This window comes from Eleutherodactylus coqui, chromosome 3, assembly GCF_035609145.1.
Source record: "Eleutherodactylus coqui strain aEleCoq1 chromosome 3, aEleCoq1.hap1, whole genome shotgun sequence".
In the NCBI taxonomy this organism is placed as follows: Eukaryota; Metazoa; Chordata; class Amphibia; order Anura; family Eleutherodactylidae; genus Eleutherodactylus; species Eleutherodactylus coqui.
The window spans coordinates 283,375,040-283,393,883 of NC_089839.1; the positions used below are offsets into that span (position 1 = coordinate 283,375,040).

Consider the following 18,844-nt stretch of genomic DNA (forward strand, 5'->3'; position numbering starts at 1 on the left):
AAGTTAATTGGGTGTGGGAGCGGGGGGGGGGGGGGGGTGCCAAAACCGCAAAGAGATGCGTGAAACACTGCGGATCCCATCTGGAACTAATTAGCCATTATAATCGGTGCGTCTTTTTTTGCCGTGCGCAAATAAATATGTCTTACGGGTGAAAGAAAAGTGCAGTAAAATACGGCGATGCGCTGGGAAAACAATCGTTCTGCAAAGACGCAACACTCGGGTGCGCAAATGTGCATGCAGCTGTGTGAAGGAGCCCTGAAAACGGATCTTCCTGCCTAGTATAAACTCCCCCTCCCTATGAAGAGACATGGCCGAAAATAGTTCCTTCCATTCCAGTGCAGTTTTGAGGTGTCCTTGTATATTATATAGCGACAGAGAGCCGAGCCTTGTACAGCAACCACACTGCACACTCCTCTCCGCTGCTCGCACGACTGCCCTGCGCACACGCACCTCCCAGCCCCAAACTCCTCCCCCCCAGACATGTGACCGGTCACGTGCTCTCGCCAGAAGGAAAGCTCCTTCGCCCAGCGCTGACAGTCACGTGTTGTGTGACAGCTGCTCCCACTTCCGGGATTACTCCTCCTCCCAGCATCCTCCGCTCCTGTCCTCCACAGACCCCCGGGCTGTGCCCCCCGACCCTCCTCTGTCAGGTGAGTGCAGACCACTATATATAGGCACACATTGTATCCATGGAGTCTAAGCTGTTGCTACATCCCAGGGCATGCTGGGAGTTGTAGTGCCACAGCTGCTGGAGAGCCGCAGACCACCAGTGTAGGTGCGCGGTTGCTGCGTTACGGATAACGGATCGGGGAGTTACTAGTAACATCCGTCTAAAGGGAAGCTGTCATGGCGTGTGACCCCTGCACATACATTATGGGGTCCGGGGCCACGTTCCCGCTCTGCCAATCTAGACGCCATGTTTGTTGCGGTTTTCTGCGGTACGGATATTCGGATCGGGGAGTTACAAAATCCGTTAAACGTGATGACGGATCCCCTTGGCGCCCCATAATGTCGTTTACAGGGGGGCTCTGTCCCTGCGCTGTGTCCGCACGCTGTAAGATGGCGCTGTCCCAGAGAGATCAACCGGTAGCGTGCAGGACCGCGGCACGGATAAATGTAGGGGGAAAGATTGCGCCGCATATTGACCGCCGTGGTATAACGCTCCTATTGCGATCAATGGCGCCTCGCAGACACGCGTTCGATCGCAGCGATTTTTCGAGCGCTGTCTGCTCTCTCTCCGCTTAGCGCGCCTCATCACCGATCACAACGATGGAGAGCGCTAAAACACGGAGAGAGGCAGCTGCGGCCGGACGCAAAAGTAAAAGCGCGGCAAAGTGCCGCAATTTCAAACGTTCGTGTGTGAGAGCAACCCGAAGAAGTGAGCGTGGATGTAAGCTGCTTACCCCTCCGGGGAGGAGCGCGGGTCCAGAAGGACGTCTGATCCGGTCACTTTGTAGCAGGTCATCTGGATCCAGCCCTTCTGGACGGCCGTCCTTATAGCACAGCCCCCCTCGCAGGCGATAGAAGGGACTTACCTTCAGCATCACTTTTTACTCAGTTCTTCTTGGAGGATTTTCCTTAAGCGCTCGGTGCCTCGTCTTGCTTCTTCACCCCGGCGCAGGAACGGGGCGCCCGGCAACCGTCGCTACTTGGACTCCCCGTTCCATCATCTCTGAGCCCTGTAATGTAGTTTAGGGGCTCACGTGATGTCGGGGTCCCTTTAAACATGGGGGGGTAAAGGGTGCTGCAATATTGTGACACATCATAACTTTTCACACACACAGATGAGACCTTACTTGGAAGGAGCACAAGCCGTGGATGTGCACTGTAATATATAGCGCTCGTCGGAGTCCTGTGGGCGTCCGATTATAAATATTCACGTAATAAATTACCTTAAAGCGCGGAGGAATAAGTTGGGGCTATACAAACAACAAGATTTATTGCGCTTACTCTTGTGGAAATCCAACCTTATAATTGGTATTAAAGGGACGGCTTCATAAAGCCAACCGCTTCCATGTGACCTACCAGGATGAGCATGATATAGCGGGGTGTCGGCTTGGAACGCTCTTGTTTTAGCCACATGCTGCTTCGGGAAAAACTGGATGACTACTTCCGGGATAAATACAATGTTGGCGATACTATCTGTCACCTGGATGCCTGATGGATGAATCGCGTCCTACATTCGCCTTTATAGCGTTCCTTGGCGTGTCGTGGATTCGGGTTCTGCTGTTTTCACAAGCTTTTTGCCATCTGTAATGGGGTACCCTACATCAGGGGTCCCCAACTCCAGTCCCCAGGGTCCCCCAACAGGTCATGTTTTCAGGATCTCCTATAGTGGCAATGTCTGAGGACCGACAATAATTACATCACCTGTGCAATACTGAGGAAATCCTGAAAACATGACCTGTTGGGGTCCCTGAGGACTGGAGTTGGGGGACACTGCCTTAAAAGAACCAGAAAAGTTCACGATGTACCATGAAACGTGGCAGAAAAAGTTGTGCAGGACCTCCAACGTTTAGCTTTTATGATCAAAATGTATTAATGGCTAAAAAATGCCATTTTATTCATTATGGGGCGCACTTGCAGACCCCTCTTCCTAAACATGGGGTCTAACTCAGGAACCGTTAGCTGCAGGAACCTAAATAGAGATGAGCGAGCGTACTCGTTTAGGGCGATTTCGCAATCGAGCACCGCTTTTTTCGAGTAACTGACTACTCGGGCGAAAAGATTCGGGGGGCGCCGGGGGTGAGCGGGGGGTTACAGACGGGGGGGGGGGAGAGAGAGAGAGAGCTCCCCCCTGCTCCCCACTGCTATCCCACGCTCCACCCCGGCGCCCCCCGAATCTTTTCACCCGAGTAGTCAGGTACTCGAAAAAAGCGGTGCTTGATTGCGAAATCGCCCTAAACGAGTACGTTCGCTCATCTCTAAAACTTTGGGAACTTTCTTTTGATACCACGGGCGTGTAATACACAAATTTTCAACAAAATCTGAGCTATGAAGGTGGGGACTTTTTCTTGTTTTAGACCTCTTGACGTGGAATGACTTTGCAGGGAGGTGAGCGCTTCAGCGACTCCAAACGTGAACTACAACCGCTCTGTGTAAAAGCACACACACAGCCGTTTGTGCGCCAACAACTCGCTAGGACGATTTTTTGTTATTCCAGCGACTGTTTAAATGATAGTTGTCCTGTACAAACCCATGGGGAGCCTAAGTGCCCATCCAAGTACGGCTAAGAGATCCAGTGTTTTCAGCCCGCAGTTATCACAGTATACGGGCACAGTGCCAGGCAGGTGCTGGCACAGCAGTAGTATATATAAGATAGTCTATTTGTCTGGAGGCCCGCGTGACGAGAACTCTGAGTCATAAGGGAACTAAGCTGCGCCTTTCTAGCGAGAAGGCATGTTGGATTCTTCCTGCTAGAGTTCACAGAATTGTATTGTACAGAACTAGAACGCTTCATTTCAACCCAAACCTTGTTTTACACGCCCATCGATGTGCCAGGCGGGTGACTGTTGAAAGGAACCCCAACACCCCTAGGGTATACATATTTACGGGGGCCCATACGATCCGTTATACATCTAATATCCTCAACGAGTTAGCAGTGATGTCGCTCGCTTGGTCCAAGGAGAATTGGCTCGTCTAAAAGGACTATTAGATATAGATTGTATGAACATGTGGATTTAAGCGGAACCAGATAATCATCTAATATGCGGGGCGGCCTCCTGACTCCCCATTGATGTGTTGGGGGAGATAAGCTTCGTGAGGGCCCAGGAGCTGTGAGAGCCTGAAGTGAGACTGCTGACAAGGAGGAAGACAGAGATACACAATCAATGCTGGAGTTGGGAAGAACTGTGGGGTGCCTTCTGTGGGGCTGGGGTGCAGATATCCTGTTGGGGTGTATGCTGTAAAAAGTTATATACTGTGAGGGGAGGTAATGTATATTTTTTTGGGAAGAGATTGTATACTGAGGGGAGAGAAAACCAAAGAATCCAACCTCCATGGCTTTTTTGCGATCTGCGAGTCGCCCCGTGACCCCACTAGGAGTGCGAGGATGCAAGGCTACCGGGCAACCTTTGGTCGTGGCCCCAGCCTAAATGTTTCTGCCCCTCCTAAAGTGATACTGTGATGTCCTTGTCTGGATTATGACGCAGGGATATTAAAGGACTGGTATGACGCTGCTGTTAACATTGACAACCATGAGTAACTCTACGAGGCTCCTCCATCATCATGATTAATGTGACATTAAATAGCTGTTGGGATTAGTAGACGGTGTGGATGGCGCTGCCTACTAGATGGCACTGCCTACAAGTAGGTGTCTGCTGCCCACAAGCGTTCTACTACTCATGCTCTTCACGCTGCTTCGTTTTCATCTGAGTACTAATTCTGTTTTCAGGGGTCTTCGATCACCAGTAATCCACACGCCGGACCCGCTGTAGCGCTTCCATGAGCCGAAATGCTGGGCAGGAGACCTGGCAAAAAGAATGCCCAAGCCAAGGGCAGGGGGGCAGCTGCGGCGAAGGAGGTAAGGCTATGCCAAGACGTTTGTGCGAGGTGTAAGGCGTTCTCCTCTATTCATACAGCGTGCGATTCCTCGTGTAGACGGGCCGCTCTCCGGAACGAGCGTCTCACAGATCCTGTGCTTCCCTGTCTGTAGCTCCTCGCGGTACAACATGTGCAGTGATTTCCATAAGGACTTCCTCGTATCATCAGAGACTGATAATTCATTAACCCCTTGAGGACGGAGCCAGTTTTCCTTTTTTTTCATTTTTATTTCTCCACCTCACCTTAAAAAAAAAAAATCACCCCTTTATTATCTGCTGACGCGGCCGTCTGAGGGACTGTGTTTTGCGGCACGAGTTACATTTTTCGATGATACATTTAATGTTCTGGAAAAGTATAAAAGACGTTTGCAGTTTTTTTTCTCCCATTAATTTCAGTGAAGTTTCCAAAAACTGAATGCTTTCCGCTTTTTGGATGAAAAAGTAGGGCTGCGGACTGCGCTATTTTTCTGTCCAGAAAAAAAAAGGAAACTTAACGGAGCGGATTCAAGTGGAAAGCTTTCAGTTTGGTTTCCTTTTTTTTTTTTTCGAATTGCTTTGTGTCGCCATCTTTGGACCACCATTTTTTTTCTGTCGATGGAGTTGTTTTGAGGGGTTTTTTTTGCGGGAGGAACTGTGGTTTCTATTGGACCCATTTTGGGATACATATGACTTTTTGATGCTTTTTACTAAATTCTTCTGTTTTTTGAGATGGGATGACCAAAAAAGTGAAATTCTGGCATCATGTATTTTTTTCTGATGGTGTTCACCGTATAGTATGACTGTTATTGTTACATGTAGATCATACTTATGGATGCCGAGATATCAAATAGATTTATTTTTGCTTTTTTATTGTAGATAGATAAGCATCTGAAACCTGTAATTGGCAGCGTATAGCAATCATTAATCAGTCAAGGCCAACATTTTGTGTGTGTGTGTGATATATATATATATACACACACACAGTACATGCATCCTAAGTAGAGATGAGCGAGTATACTCGCTAAGGCACATTACTCGAGCGAGTAGTGCCTTAGCCGAGTATCTTACCGCCTGTCTCTAAAGATTCGGGGACCGGCGCGGGTGACAGGTGAGTTGCGGCGAGGAGCGGGGGAGGGGAGGGAGAGAGAGATCTCCCCGCTCTCCCCCGCTGGCCCCCGAATCTTTAGAGACAAGCGGGCAGATACTCGGCTAAGGCACTACTCGCTCGAGTAATGGGCCTTTAGCGAGTATACTCGCTCATCTCTAATCCTAAGGTATATATTAGAGATAGAGAGTTTGATTTTATATAGCAAAAACTATGTATCATCTGTTTTCCTTTGCAGGCCGATTAGACAGACATATCCGTTTCCCAACTTTTAACCATTTGCTCTTTTCTCCCGCTCCCTGCGTATACTTTCGATTTTGACTTGATTGCGCTCTGAAAGGCGGTCTTTCTCAGTGACCTTGCATTCCTTTGTCTATCTGATACACGACTAACCCCCCTGAATACACGTTTATTAGAGAGAAATGTAGAAGAAGAAACAAAAGCAAGATAAGAGAACATTACGGCTTCTCTCACAGTCTCTAATTTACATGTTCTTTGTCCCTATACTACAGTATTACAGCATATTGTATTTTTGAAGGCATTCTACTAAGCTCTGCCATAGGCATATCTTGACAGGCAGACATGATGGCCTTGGGGGTCTTCACAAGCCTACGGGCTCTCATGACATTCATCGTCTCACTATAGGGGACCGTTCAGGAGACAGAGGGACCCCCTCCTTCTGTCGGGCCCCTTAAAGGGACTCTGTCACCATTTTTCTGCACCCTGGTAGGGACAGTCATGCTGATTACAGTGATAGGCCTGTCAGTAATTTTAGAGAAGATGACATTTGGTCGGTGGCAGCACACGTTTACAATGGCCAGCAATCGGGGGCGAACCGTTTGTTTGCTCGATCGTCAGTCGGTGTAAAAGGGTGTTTTCTGTTTGCATGAGTCTTAATGTTATCGTGTGCACTTCGATGAGTAACCGCCCTGAAGAAGGTAACAATTGTGTTTGTCCTTCTGCATTTCTTCACTATCTGCCTGATGGTTGCCTCATATGTAAATAATTGTAAATGTGGTTTGTTCTCAACAATGTGCACCCTGCTATCTGTGTAATAATACCTAATCTCCGGTGTGCAGCTGGGGCTCTTCGTAGACTTCAACCCCGAGGACATGATGATGGGGATCCCAGATGACCCAGACGATGGCGATTTGGAGGCGGAATTGGCTGAACTTACTGGCTTCAAGGCTGCACCCAAGGCCAAGCCTAAAGGAAAGGGTGAGTGACGAAGGCATCAATCACAATTTTTGTCACTGAGCGAATATATCTGGAGGCAGCATCTGGGGAAGCCCAGTTTTCACCCTTTGATCCAACTTGATGGGATCTGGTCTTTGTTGCCGGGTTCCCAAGCCTGCTATACGAAACCATGGTGTGATACCTGAGGGTTGGAATGGAGATGTAGGCTCCTTTTTTTTTTTTTTTTTTTAACTTGTATTTTATTAAGGTTTTACAATTTTACAACAAAGTGGTAGACGTTTCGCAGAAAAGTGGTACAATCATGCAGTTTTACAATAAGCAGTGTCTACAATGAAGTGGAGGAGACTGAGGGGATGCACACCAAAGGGCCTTCAGTATGGTGTTTTTTGTAGTATCTCAGCTCAGTCTTAATTTGTAGTATTCATTAAGAGAAACAGTGTATAGAATAATCGGCCTGGCCAGGGCCCAACTTGGTGATATAGAAGGGGTTGGAGAACATGAGGGGTAGACAAGGTAGGGGAGGTGACGAGGGGGGGGGGGGGTGACAGGGACAGCTTGGGTGTTTCCCGCGGGGTGAAGATTGCCAGAGACAGTCCTGGTCCATGTGTTTTGCTACAGTGTAGCTTTCAGTTGGTTGAGAAGGTTTTCCCCTTTTTATTATTTTGTTTATTTCCCTCTCTGTTTCGTAACTCTTATAGTGAGGGCAGGAACCTATTGTTTTGTGAGGGAAGTGAATATTCCAACCATGGGGACCATATTTTTAGGAATTTTTCGTGTTTGTCAGATAAGATGGAGGTTAGTTTTTCATTTGTTAGGTACCAGTCTAGTCTGCGTTTAACTTCGGTGAAGTCTAACGAGGCTTTTTGCCATGAGTGTGCAATTACCTGCTTCGTGGCTAGGAAGAAGAAGGATATTAGTTTTCTGGAGTCAGAAGGGATGTTATTTATACGTTTGTTTAGGAGGGCCTCCCAGGGGTCCTTGCGGCTGTTGTAGCTTGTAACTGAGTATATTAGAGAGTAGACTCTAATCCAAAGCCTTTTCACTCTAGGACAGGTCCACCAGATATGGAGCATGTCTCCTGAGGTTAGACATCCACGAAAGCAGTTGGGAGACCTTCCGGGGATCGCGTGGGCAACGCGATCTGGGGTTAGATACCAGCGGAATAGGACTTTAAAGGATGTTTCCATCATTAATATGTTTCTAGCGCTACTGTTGGTGGCGTCCCATATCTGGGCCCATTCCTCCTCTGAGAGGGTTTCTCCGAGATCTCTTTCCCATCGGGTAGTATATGGGAGTTGTGTTCGGAAGGAGGAATGTATTAGATCTGAGTAGATCGTTGATATGAGGCCTTTCGCATGTGGGTTTTTGTAGCAGTGTCTTTCAAATGGTGTTAAGGTTAGTGGGGAGACTACGTTTTTGAGAAGAGTGGAAATAAAGTGTTTTATTTGCAAATACCGGAAGATTTCCGATGATGGTATTTTGTGCCTTTCTTGTAATGAGGGGAAAGAAATTGGTCCATTTGCCGTATATAGTTGGTATACTTTAGTGAGACCTGACATTGTCCAGTTTGCGAATGATTGTGGCGACTCCTTGCCTGGTAAGAACATAGGGTTGCGTGTTAGTGGCGCAAGGGGTAAGTGGGGAGATATCAATTTCCCCGAGTATTTTATGGAGTCCCATATGTGGAGGGAGTGGTTGACTATTGGGTTAGTGATTGTTGGTCTGTATTTGGGAGGGGTCCATAGCAGGGCGTCTATTGTGAGGGGGTGTATTTCCGTGGCCTCCAAGGATACCCATAGTGGGGTGTTGTGAGTAGAATGAAAAAGGGCCAATTGGGCCACCTGGGCCGCCTGGTAGTATTTTAAATAGTTTGGAACTCCCAGACCTCCTCTCCGTCTGTGTCTGTATAAGGTGGATCGTGTTACCCTCGGGATCGTTCCGTTCCACACAAATCGGAGGGATATTAGTTGGAGAGTCTTTAGTAGGTGGCCAGGTACTCGAATCGGGAGTGCTCGAAAGTAGTATAGTAGTTTAGGAGGGAGTGCCATTTTCAATGCGTTAACTCTTCCTATCCAAGAAATGTGATAGCGACTCCAGCTTTCCAGAAGTATCCTCATCTTACGGAGGAGAGGGATATAATTTTGGCCATATAGAGATGCGTAATCGTTCGTTAGTTGGATGCCCAGGTAGCCCAAGGAGCCCGTCGTCCATTGGAAGGGGAAGTTCCCCTGGAGTGTGTTTAATGTTTCGGGGGGTAAAGTAAGATTGTATGCTTTTGATTTAGTTTGGTTAATGGTTAAACCCGATATTGACCCGAATCTGGATAACTCTTGCATAAGGTTAGGTAGGGAGATGTGGGGGGAGGTTATTAGCATGAGTAGGTCATCAGCAAACATTGAGAGTTTGTGATGAACTGAGGCGATTTCAATTCCTTTTATGTTTGTATTGTTTCGAATTTTGATGGCTAATGCTTCCATGGCCATGATAAAGAGTAAGGGGGATAGTGGGCAGCCCTGGCGAGTCCCCCGGTAGATCCGGAATGTATCCGAGCAAAAGCCTCGGTAGCGTACGGAGGCTTTAGGGTGAGTATACAGTGACCGGATCCAGGAGAGGAACCCGCCCGGGAGCCCCCAGTGTTCAAGGGTCGAGAACAGAAAGTCCCAACTCAGTGTGTCAAAAGCTTTGTTGACGTCGAGGGACAAGAGCATCGCTGGGATTTTTCTAGTCCTACAAAGGTGTGTGAGGTGAGTGATTCTTCTGATGCTGTCAGGGGCTTGTCGACCAGGGACGAATCCTACTTGGTCTCCTCCTATTATTGAGGGGAGGGCTGTGTTCAGGCGTTCCGCAAGAATTTTCGTAAGGATTTTTACGTCGACATTTATTAAAGATATGGAACGATAGTTTTGAATGTTTAGTGGGTCTTTATCTGGTTTCGGTATCATAGATATTGTGGCCAGTAGGGCTGTTTGGCCGACTTGGTTACCTTCCTTTATTGCATCGAAGTAGTTTACTAGGTGGGGGGTTAGGATTGGGGAAAATTTCTTATAGTATGGGGCGGAAAAGCCGTCTGGGCCTGGTCGTTTGCTGCTCTTAATTGTTTTGATGACGTTTATCACTTCTTCGTGGGTGATCTCAGAGGCTAAGTGTTCAAGAGTTGTTGTCTTTAGTCTGGGGAAGGATATTTCTTGCAGGTAAGAAGTAATTTCTTCTTGTGGAATAGTGTGGTGTTGGGAGTAAAGTTTCTTTAGAAATTTTTGAAACTCTTGAGTTATAGTAATTGGGTTGGCCGTTATTGTATTTTGGTTTGTGCGTAGTTTGTAGAATGATGTTGTGTCTGGTTGTGTACGTAGTCTACGTGCTAGTGGCGTAGTGGGTTTGTTGTTAAAGACGTAGAACCGTTGGCGTGACCATCGTAGTTTCCTTTCTATTATGTCTGTAAGGCAGAGGTCTAGTTCAGTTTTGGCGCGTGAGAGTGCCTGAAGGTTTTTTTTAGTTGGGTGTTTTTTGGCAGTTTCTTCTAATTGAGAGACTTGTTGTTCCAGTTTTTGTTGTAATGCTAGGCGTTCTCGTTTACGGCGTGCTGCCATTTGTATCAAATGGCCTCGTATGACTACTTTATGGGCCTCCCAGAGGGAGACAGGAGAGGAGACGGAAGGGCTATTTATTTGGAAGTATTCTTCCATTTGTGGCCTTAGTAAGTTTATTATTTCGGGCATTGAGATAAGGGAGTCGTTAAGGGTCCAAGATGTGTTTGTGGGTTTAGACATTAGGGAATTGCAAGAGATGGACATTGGGCTGTGATCTGACCAGGGGACTGAAAGTATTTTTGATTGTGGTATTTGAGGTGTGAATGTGTCAGGAACCAGAATATGGTCTATTCTTCTATAAAGTGAGTGTGGGGCTGAAAAGTGTGTGTAGTCCTTTGTGGTTGGGTTTACTTCTCTCCAAATATCCACAAGGCGGTTTTGTTGGAGGAGGGATTTAAATTTATGGGAAATGGAGTGCTGGGGTATTAGTGATTGAGTTGGGAGAGTGGTGGAGTTCCTATCCAGATCCGGGTCAACTATACAGTTTGAGTCTCCGCAGAGAATGACAGTGCCTATTTTAATGCTTTCCACTATTTCAAATAGTTTTGTGAAGAATTGAATTTGCCTCGAGTTTGGGGCGTAGTAGGAGACTAAGGTTGTTGGTACATCTTGAATAGAGCCTGTTAAGATTAAGTAACGGCCGTCAGGGTCCGCGGTTGTTGAGGAGTGTGAGAAGGGACTGATCTGCTGAAGCAGATAGCTACTCCTTTTGTTTTAGTAGATGCATTTGCTGAATAAAGTGTTGGGTATTGGGGGGATAGGTAGCGGGGTGCTGAATTGGTGGAAAAATGGGTTTCCTGTAAGCAGACTATATCTGCTCGTTTGGTCTTATAGTATCGAAATGCCTTTGAGCGTTTCTGAGGGGAGTTAAATCCTTGGACATTATGGGATATTATTTTTAAATCCATGGCAAATAGTGAGATTTATACCTAAATAAAGCTGTCTCAGGGTCTCCACCCCGCGGGAGAGGGGGTCGGGGGGGAGGAGGGGGGGGGAGAGAACATACAGGTATTGGCCAACTGTTGACATTTGTTTTAAGGGTTGTAGGCTTCGCTGTCTTAATGGCAGCATGCCGAAAGAGTCTCATATTTTTGGGTGGTTTTCAGAGGTGTAGCCACATCGACTCTGAGAACGGGTGGGTTATGAAGTAATAGTTCTTGGGGAGAGATGGTTCAAGTGGACCTAGTAGCAGGTTAGGGGATGATAGTGTGGGAAAAGTGATATTAATAGATAAATAAAGTGGGGAGAAGGAGGAGGGGATTAATAAAATTAAAAAAATAAAAAGGGGGGGAGGGGTAATGTACAGATATTTTACAGTTACTTGCGTCTGTGCTTCATTTTTGTGGAGTCCTTGTCGGTCAGCTGCGTTGGTCTCAAGGAATTGTTGAATTCTTCCTCTTGTTTTCGGAGGTGTGTCTTGAGGATGATGGTGAGGCTGGTGGTAAGTCTGTGGAGTTCGGTTGTGGTGGTGGTTGTTGGATGTTTAAATCTTTAAAGCATCGTCGGGCTCCTTCTGGTGATAGAATCGTGTGTATTTTATCTTGGTAAGAGAAAGTCAATTTAAATGGAAAGCCCCATCTATATTGTATTTTTTCTTTTTGTAGAATTTGTAGGTAGGGCTTAAGTGCTTTCCTTTTCGAGAGAGTTGAGGGGGCCAAATCTGGATATAGTTGGTAGTCGAATCCTTGGAAGGCTAGTTTGTGGGAGGAACGAGCTGCGCGCATTATTTGTTCCTTAGTGCGGTGAAAGTGGAGCTTGAGCACTACGTCTCTGGGAGGCCCGTTAGGGTTTGGTGCTCTCAGGGCTCCATGGATTCTGTCAAATTCCAGTCTGTCGATTGGGATGCTGGGGCAGAGCTCTTGGAATAGTGCGGTTATTGTTGGCTCCTTTTAAGTGGCCGACAACCGTCCCAGCGACAACGCTCCAGTGCTTTTACACAGGAGCGATAATCGTTCAGTGGATGGAGGCAGAGCACGTCGGAGATGTAACCGAGGTCAGGAAAGTCGACACTTGACTAGTCAGAAAAAAGGTCGACTTAAAAAACCAGGAGAGCGCACAGACACTGATCAGGCTTCAACAACAGGTGGAACCAAATTTGTAAGGCCTCCTCCGTAGGCCTCCGGTACGCTGCCCTATTGGGTGCCATGGGCTGTGCGTGTTAATCCATGGACAGCACACGGCCCCATTATAGGCATATGACGTTTTTTCAGACAGACCAATGGTCCACATGAAAAACCTTATGGCATGTCCTATAACCGACCGATTCACAGATAAGAAATCGAATATGTCAGTGTGCCGTGTCATGTACATTGGATAGCACACAGACTGGTGTCCGTATGTTGCCTAATGGTCTGCAAGAAAAAACTCTTGGCAATGTCCTATTCCTGTTCTTTCCTGTGAATGTAAATAAATAATTCTTGTTAAATAAAGCTTGAACGGTGACTAACTGCGGCAACAGAAGCTGGTGGGCCAAGATGCCGCCCCGACGGTGCCCCTTGACAGTTTTCCCTTTTGTAGGTTGTCTTGTAGACTGTGTCGACCTGAAGAACCGTTCACTTCCTGCTGAAAATATCTGATGGCTCCTTTAAATGTCCCCACAGCTCCTCTCCCCATGGATCATATAGAGAAGATGGCGCAGGAGTGCATGAGAGACTTGGATGCAGAAGAGGAAGACGATGACGATCTGGAAGATGATGATGATTTAATGGTAAATATTACGGCTTTCGTTATCGCTGCGGTAAAGGAATGCTGAAACTTCATTTCTGTGCAGAAAATGGGGACAATTTTTTTAATTTGCCTTCTGCTGTAATTCAATTCCTGAGATTTGGTGTATCACACTGTATGGGTTTACACACACATCTACACTGGCCTCCATATACACTATAGCTTACTAAAAGTATTGGGACACCCCTATTAGTAGATTGGATCATGTCTAATTAGGATGTCACGTGTCCTGTACCATGCTACATAAGATATAGCCCCTTGGAGGTGTCAGCCATAGTTTATGACGGGAACTGCATGTTATTGGATATATGGGTTATGCTTCTGCAACAAGCCGTACAAAGCAATGCATTGGCCCATCTACAGTGGGGCAAGAATTGTCGTCTTTGGGCAGTTGAGCAATGGAAGAACGTTCCATGGAGTGATGAATCGCAGTACTCCATCTTCACATCGGATGGATGTATCTGGGTTTGGAGGAGCCCGGGGACCACCTTCTGCCTGAGTGTGTTGTGCCAACAGCTAAGTACGCCGGAGGGTCCGCTATGGTCTGAAGATCTTGTACGTAGCATGGTCTCAGAACATTTAATTGTAGTGGCAAGAACCATGAACACGGTGGTGGACCTTGTTATTCTAGACAATAATGTGCTGCCGAAATACTTTGGGAATGGTCGGACATACTTCCAACAAGACAAGGCAACTTGTTACAAATCCAACGCTGTTATACATTGGTTTGAGGATATGGATGTTCCACGATTGGACCGCCTGCACAGAGTCCCGATCTAAACCTACTGAACATCTTTGGGACAAACTGGAACGTCAGGTCAGGAAATATGAACAATGTCCATCATCTTTGTGAGAACCCAAGACGTTTGCAGGATGAATGGAGGGAAATACCGGCTGAAGTGTATCAGACGTTAGTAGAAAGTATGTCACGGAGAGTATCCAATGTCATTAGGGCCAAAGGAGCCCCACTAAGTATTAACATATGGAAATAAATACTACTACTGATCCTTTTGGTAGGATAGTGTATATGTGTTATGTATATACAGTATTGTATGGATGTACAGTATATAAATACACATCTACGTAGTGCAGAGCCCCAGACTGCAGCGGAATGTACAGTAAAATGTTTTGACACTTGTGTGTAAATTAAGATGTTTCGATGTAGCAAAGTATCAGTTTCTTTTTCGTCTTTGTGGTTTTCTTTAAAGGCTGAGCTCCAGGAAGTAGTGGGAGAGGAGGAGGAAGAGGAGGAGAAATCATCATCTTCAGATGTTCTAGAAGTAACTGCATCTCAGCAGGTGGAAGACACAGAGCCTGCACTTCTACTTACCTCTTCAGCTAATACCATCAAAAGCCCTTCACAGGTAAGGGCCCTCTTCACTATGTGACTCTTGGGCTGCTATAAACGGGTACCAGTAGACAAAGCATGTTAATCAGCGCCCATTCCTCCCATTCATGCGCGCCAGAGGATCGCTGGTATGGAGACCAAAGAATGTTACTGCAACTGTTCATTCCCATGCAGAATGCCCTGGTCGGCGGCACATCTCCCCATTTACACTCTGTTACTGTGCATACAGAGAGACCCTCAATCAGTGGCAGAAGGACGGGGGAGGATGGGAAGGAGAACAGTGAATATATATGATTGTTACAGGGGTTGTCCAACACGTTTACTACTGATGACCTATCCTTAGTATAGGTCATCAATAGTTGAACGGCCGGGTTCCATCGCTCAGGATCCCCACCAGTCAGCTTATTGCGGACCCACTGTTAGTGCAGACAGCACTGAAAGCAGATAGCACTGTCCGTGTTGCAGAGACCCAGTTTGGTACTGCAGGCACAGCTCCCATTGAATTCAATGGGAGCTGTGCCTGTAGTACCAGACCAAGCTGCTGCAGTGTTCCCAGCGCTATCTTCTTCCAGCACGGTCCACAGTGAATGTGAAATAGCTTGACAAAGGCTCCTGGCATAGGGGCCGAAACGCCACACTTTCCATGCAGGTGTGGGAGGAATAACGTTATTTTCCACCTTGGATGCTGTCGGGCACATTTCTTCATATCGGCACTATCCGCATTGACAGTGGGCCCCGTGATCAGCCAATCAGCTGTGGACTAGAGATGAGCGAACGTACTCGTTTAAGGCAATTACTCGATTGAGCATTGCTTTTTTTCGAGTAACTGCCTACTCGGGTGAAAAGATTCGGGGGGCGGCGTGGTGGAGCGGGGGGTAGCAGTGGGGAACACCGGGGAGCTCTCTCTCCTCCCCCCCATTCCCCTCTGCAAACCCCCGGCGCCCCCCGAATTAGGCAGTTACTCAAAAAAAGCGATGCTCGATCGAGTAATTGCCTTAAACAAGTACGTTCGCTCATCTCTACTGTGGACCCCTCCGATCAGCTATTAATGACCTATCCAGAGGATAGGTCATCAATAGTAAAAGTCCCGGACAAACCATTTTAATGAGCTGCACTGGACTCCACTCTATTAGGCCTTGCAAACTTCTAAATGTAAGTATTACAAAAGTTCTGCACTGATCGGTATAAGAGTTTATTCTCAGAGGTGATAGATATATAATTTTTTTTAACGTATGTGTGCTATGCGTGGTTGCAACTGATTGCACACAGACAGCACGCTGACCCATTAGTTACTTGGGTGATGCAGACATAGAATCACAGAATGGTAGAGTTAGAAGAGACCTCCAGGGTCATCGGGTCCAACCCCCTGCTCAGTGCAGCATCACTAAATCATCCCAGACAGATGCCTGTCCAGCCTTTGTTTGAACACTTCCATTGAAGGAGAACTCGCCACCTCCTGTGGTAACCTGTTCCACTCATTCATCGCCCTCACTGACAGTAAGCCTCATCCCATTGCTTCTTGTCTTTCTTTGTGGGAAAAAAAGCATTGAGCCCTTTTTTTTGCTCAAATTAATGCTCCATGTAAAAAATAAAAAATTGCAGCATCTCTTATTCTGGTCCAGTTCCTCAGTTGTCAATCATCCATTGAAGTCAGTGGGTGTCCAAAAAAAAGAGCGCAAACAGATATACTCTGTGCTTTCCATTTTCACTGATCATTAGGACCCTCCTTTGATGTTTTGGGGTTTTTTTGTGTTTTTTTTTAACTCTTTTGTGCCCAAGAGGAAAATTAAAACCTGACACAAGGAAATAAAAAAAAAAAAAACAGACACCAATAACACATACAGATGCAACACAAGACCTACACACGGATGTAAAGGGGTATATCGGCCCTTAACCCCTTGAGTGGCGGGTTTCCTACCACCCTGTCGTGCCCACCAGGGCAGGTTTTTTAAAATGGTCTAATCATTGAATTTCAACTAATTTTGCAGTTGCGTCTCAAGAGCCATAACTTTTTCATTTTTCCATTGACATGGCCATATAAGGGGTTGTTTTTTGCGGGACAAGTTGTGATTTTTTAAACAGGGGGGAGGAAAAAAAGAAATGGGGAAAAAAGAAAAAAAGGGGCCATGTCATTAAGGGGTTAAATAATGTATTAACTTCCTTCTCTGGGTCATTACGACGCATGGATACCACATGTGTGACTGTATTTTTGATTTTTTACAAAGTAAAGGGAGACAAGTGTTTTTATTTTATTTTTTTTTTACCTTTTTTTTTTTTTTTTCCCCCTTTAGGGGACTTCCACAGGGACCCATCAGGACCCCTGATCACATTCCGGGGGTCCGATGGTGACAGCCCTTGACATGCTGCAGTGACAGCCCTTTACATGCTGCAGTCACATAGACTGCAGCATGTAAAGGGTTAACACAGCAGAGATCGGAGGTTTTCTCTGATCTCTGCTGTAAGAGCTAGTACCTAGCTGTCCTCTGACAGCTAACAACCAGCTCTCCCTGCCACAGAGACCATCGGCTTGCTTCTGACAAGCCGATGGTCTCTATGGCAACCTGTAAACAAACCAGTGCAGGAGATTGCCGGCATATCGGCAATATCTTCTGCTGGTTTTTCAAAGCCCTTGCACTGCTCTGTGTGGGTCTGTGCAGGCAGAGCACACTGTCACAGCTTGTGGCATTGTGCTCTGCAGCTCCCATTGTGATACATAGCCCGGAAATCTTCCGGGCTATGTCACTATGAGCATTGGAGCTCGTCCCGGAAAATTTCTGGGCGTGCCACTCAAGGGGTTAATAGTTGATGGATGGTGATCTGCTGCTTAGGATCTCCTTCCTTCAGCTCATCGTCCGCCCTGCTGTCAGTACAATGGAGCCAGACGACGTCTGGGTAAGAATGCCAGCTTCACTCCCATTGAAATCAATGGGAGCACCAAGTCTATATACTTCTTGCTCCTCTTATGATCAGGAACAGATCCATTGTAAATCAGTCCATTTTTCACAGGGCTAAATCAGAAATGCTCGTTTGAATAAGTCCTTACTAATTACATTGTCTGTCACTTTACAGTGCTGCCCAAAGCTAAGGACCTGACAGGTTCCCTTTAACTGCTAGGACACTGAACAGCACCCCTAGTGTTCAGACATAAGTGTTATCAGGGGTGCTCAGACTTGGTGATTTTCCTTTTTTTTTTTTTCTGAACGCTGAGATGTTTCGGGGCTTTTTAATTTTTTTTCTGCTGCTTTCATTTCTGTTTGCTCTGTTTTCCATTGGCAAGACATGACCCTGACTTGGCAATATTGGATGACATCTAGCCTTGACATCAATGCGACTAAAACTCGACACCCCCCGGATAGGACGCATCTGAATTCCCCCAGCCAATACGGAGTTCAGTTCTGTACTGCTCTCCAAAATGAAAGACCTGGAGTAGATGTATCATTGTATTCGCACTACGTTTCTAGTGTAAATACACTGAAAATCATGGAGTCTGCGTGACACGTTCAGTAAGCTTTACACCCACTTCTGTTTCAATGGGCGTTGGAAAATAACCTCACTTCTGATTGAAAAACATACAGGGAATGCCCCTTTAAGAAATGCCAGCATTCTGCGTCCGTGTTGTGTTACCCGTGCGGTTTTACCTCCCCCTCGCTCTTATTTATTCCGGTTAGGTCAGCTGATGCTACAGTCCTAAAAATACATTTATTAAAGTGCTTTTGGATGGAATTTCTACCACATAAGTGTGAACTTTTATTTTTTCTCTGCCGCGTTCATCATTGACTAAAATGCAAATCCACTATTACTGCATTCACTATTACAGGGCACAGATAGAAGGCGCTCGGAGGTAGAACTTTTTTTTTTTCTTTTTGTTTACTTTTAAACTGTAAGAATAGTTCTATCATCTATAAGGAACAGAGTCTGTGAGTCCCGGCCTTGTGCGCCCCTCCCTGCCGCTGACACAGAGGCCGCACTGTTCTCGCCTGTCCCTCTGTTACTATTTCCACCAGTAACTCTTTCCAGGACTTTGCCTGGCTCCTGCAGTGGAATGCACTCTGCTACGATGGACGGGTATAACGGGCATTCCCGCTCCATCCACTCCGGATAGAAAAGTTTCTCCTGGCTTCATCTTAAATGAAGGAGGAGACTTTTAGGAAGTTGTCATTTTCTATCATGCATCACTATTTCGCTAGCTTCTGGCTTACTTTTGGGGCCAGTTAGAAAAAGAAGTGGAGATGGTGAGTACTAGCAGTTCCTTTTACCTTGTAAGAGTTCATGTCTCACGTGAGGCTAAGGGCTCATTCACACGGACGATTTTAACGTCGGAGTTTGAAACTGACCCATTAAAGTCAATGGAGCTTATTTACTA

At 46.5% G+C, this 18,844-nt stretch overlaps 1 protein-coding gene across 1 annotated transcript in view; it reads left to right on the forward strand.

The window, feature by feature from the left end:
* Nucleotides 1-517: 517 nt before the first annotated feature.
* CC2D1B (coiled-coil and C2 domain containing 1B) overlaps nt 518-18,844 on the forward strand; it is a 50,018-nt gene continuing 31,691 nt past the window's right edge. The window contains exons 1-5 of the mRNA XM_066597595.1: nt 518-650; nt 4,394-4,522; nt 6,705-6,843; nt 13,010-13,116; nt 14,342-14,497. Coding sequence (XP_066453692.1) covers nt 4,454-4,522; nt 6,705-6,843; nt 13,010-13,116; nt 14,342-14,497 — 471 coding nt within the window. The 5' untranslated portion in view covers nt 518-650; nt 4,394-4,453. The remainder of the gene's footprint in view (nt 651-4,393; nt 4,523-6,704; nt 6,844-13,009; nt 13,117-14,341; nt 14,498-18,844) is intronic.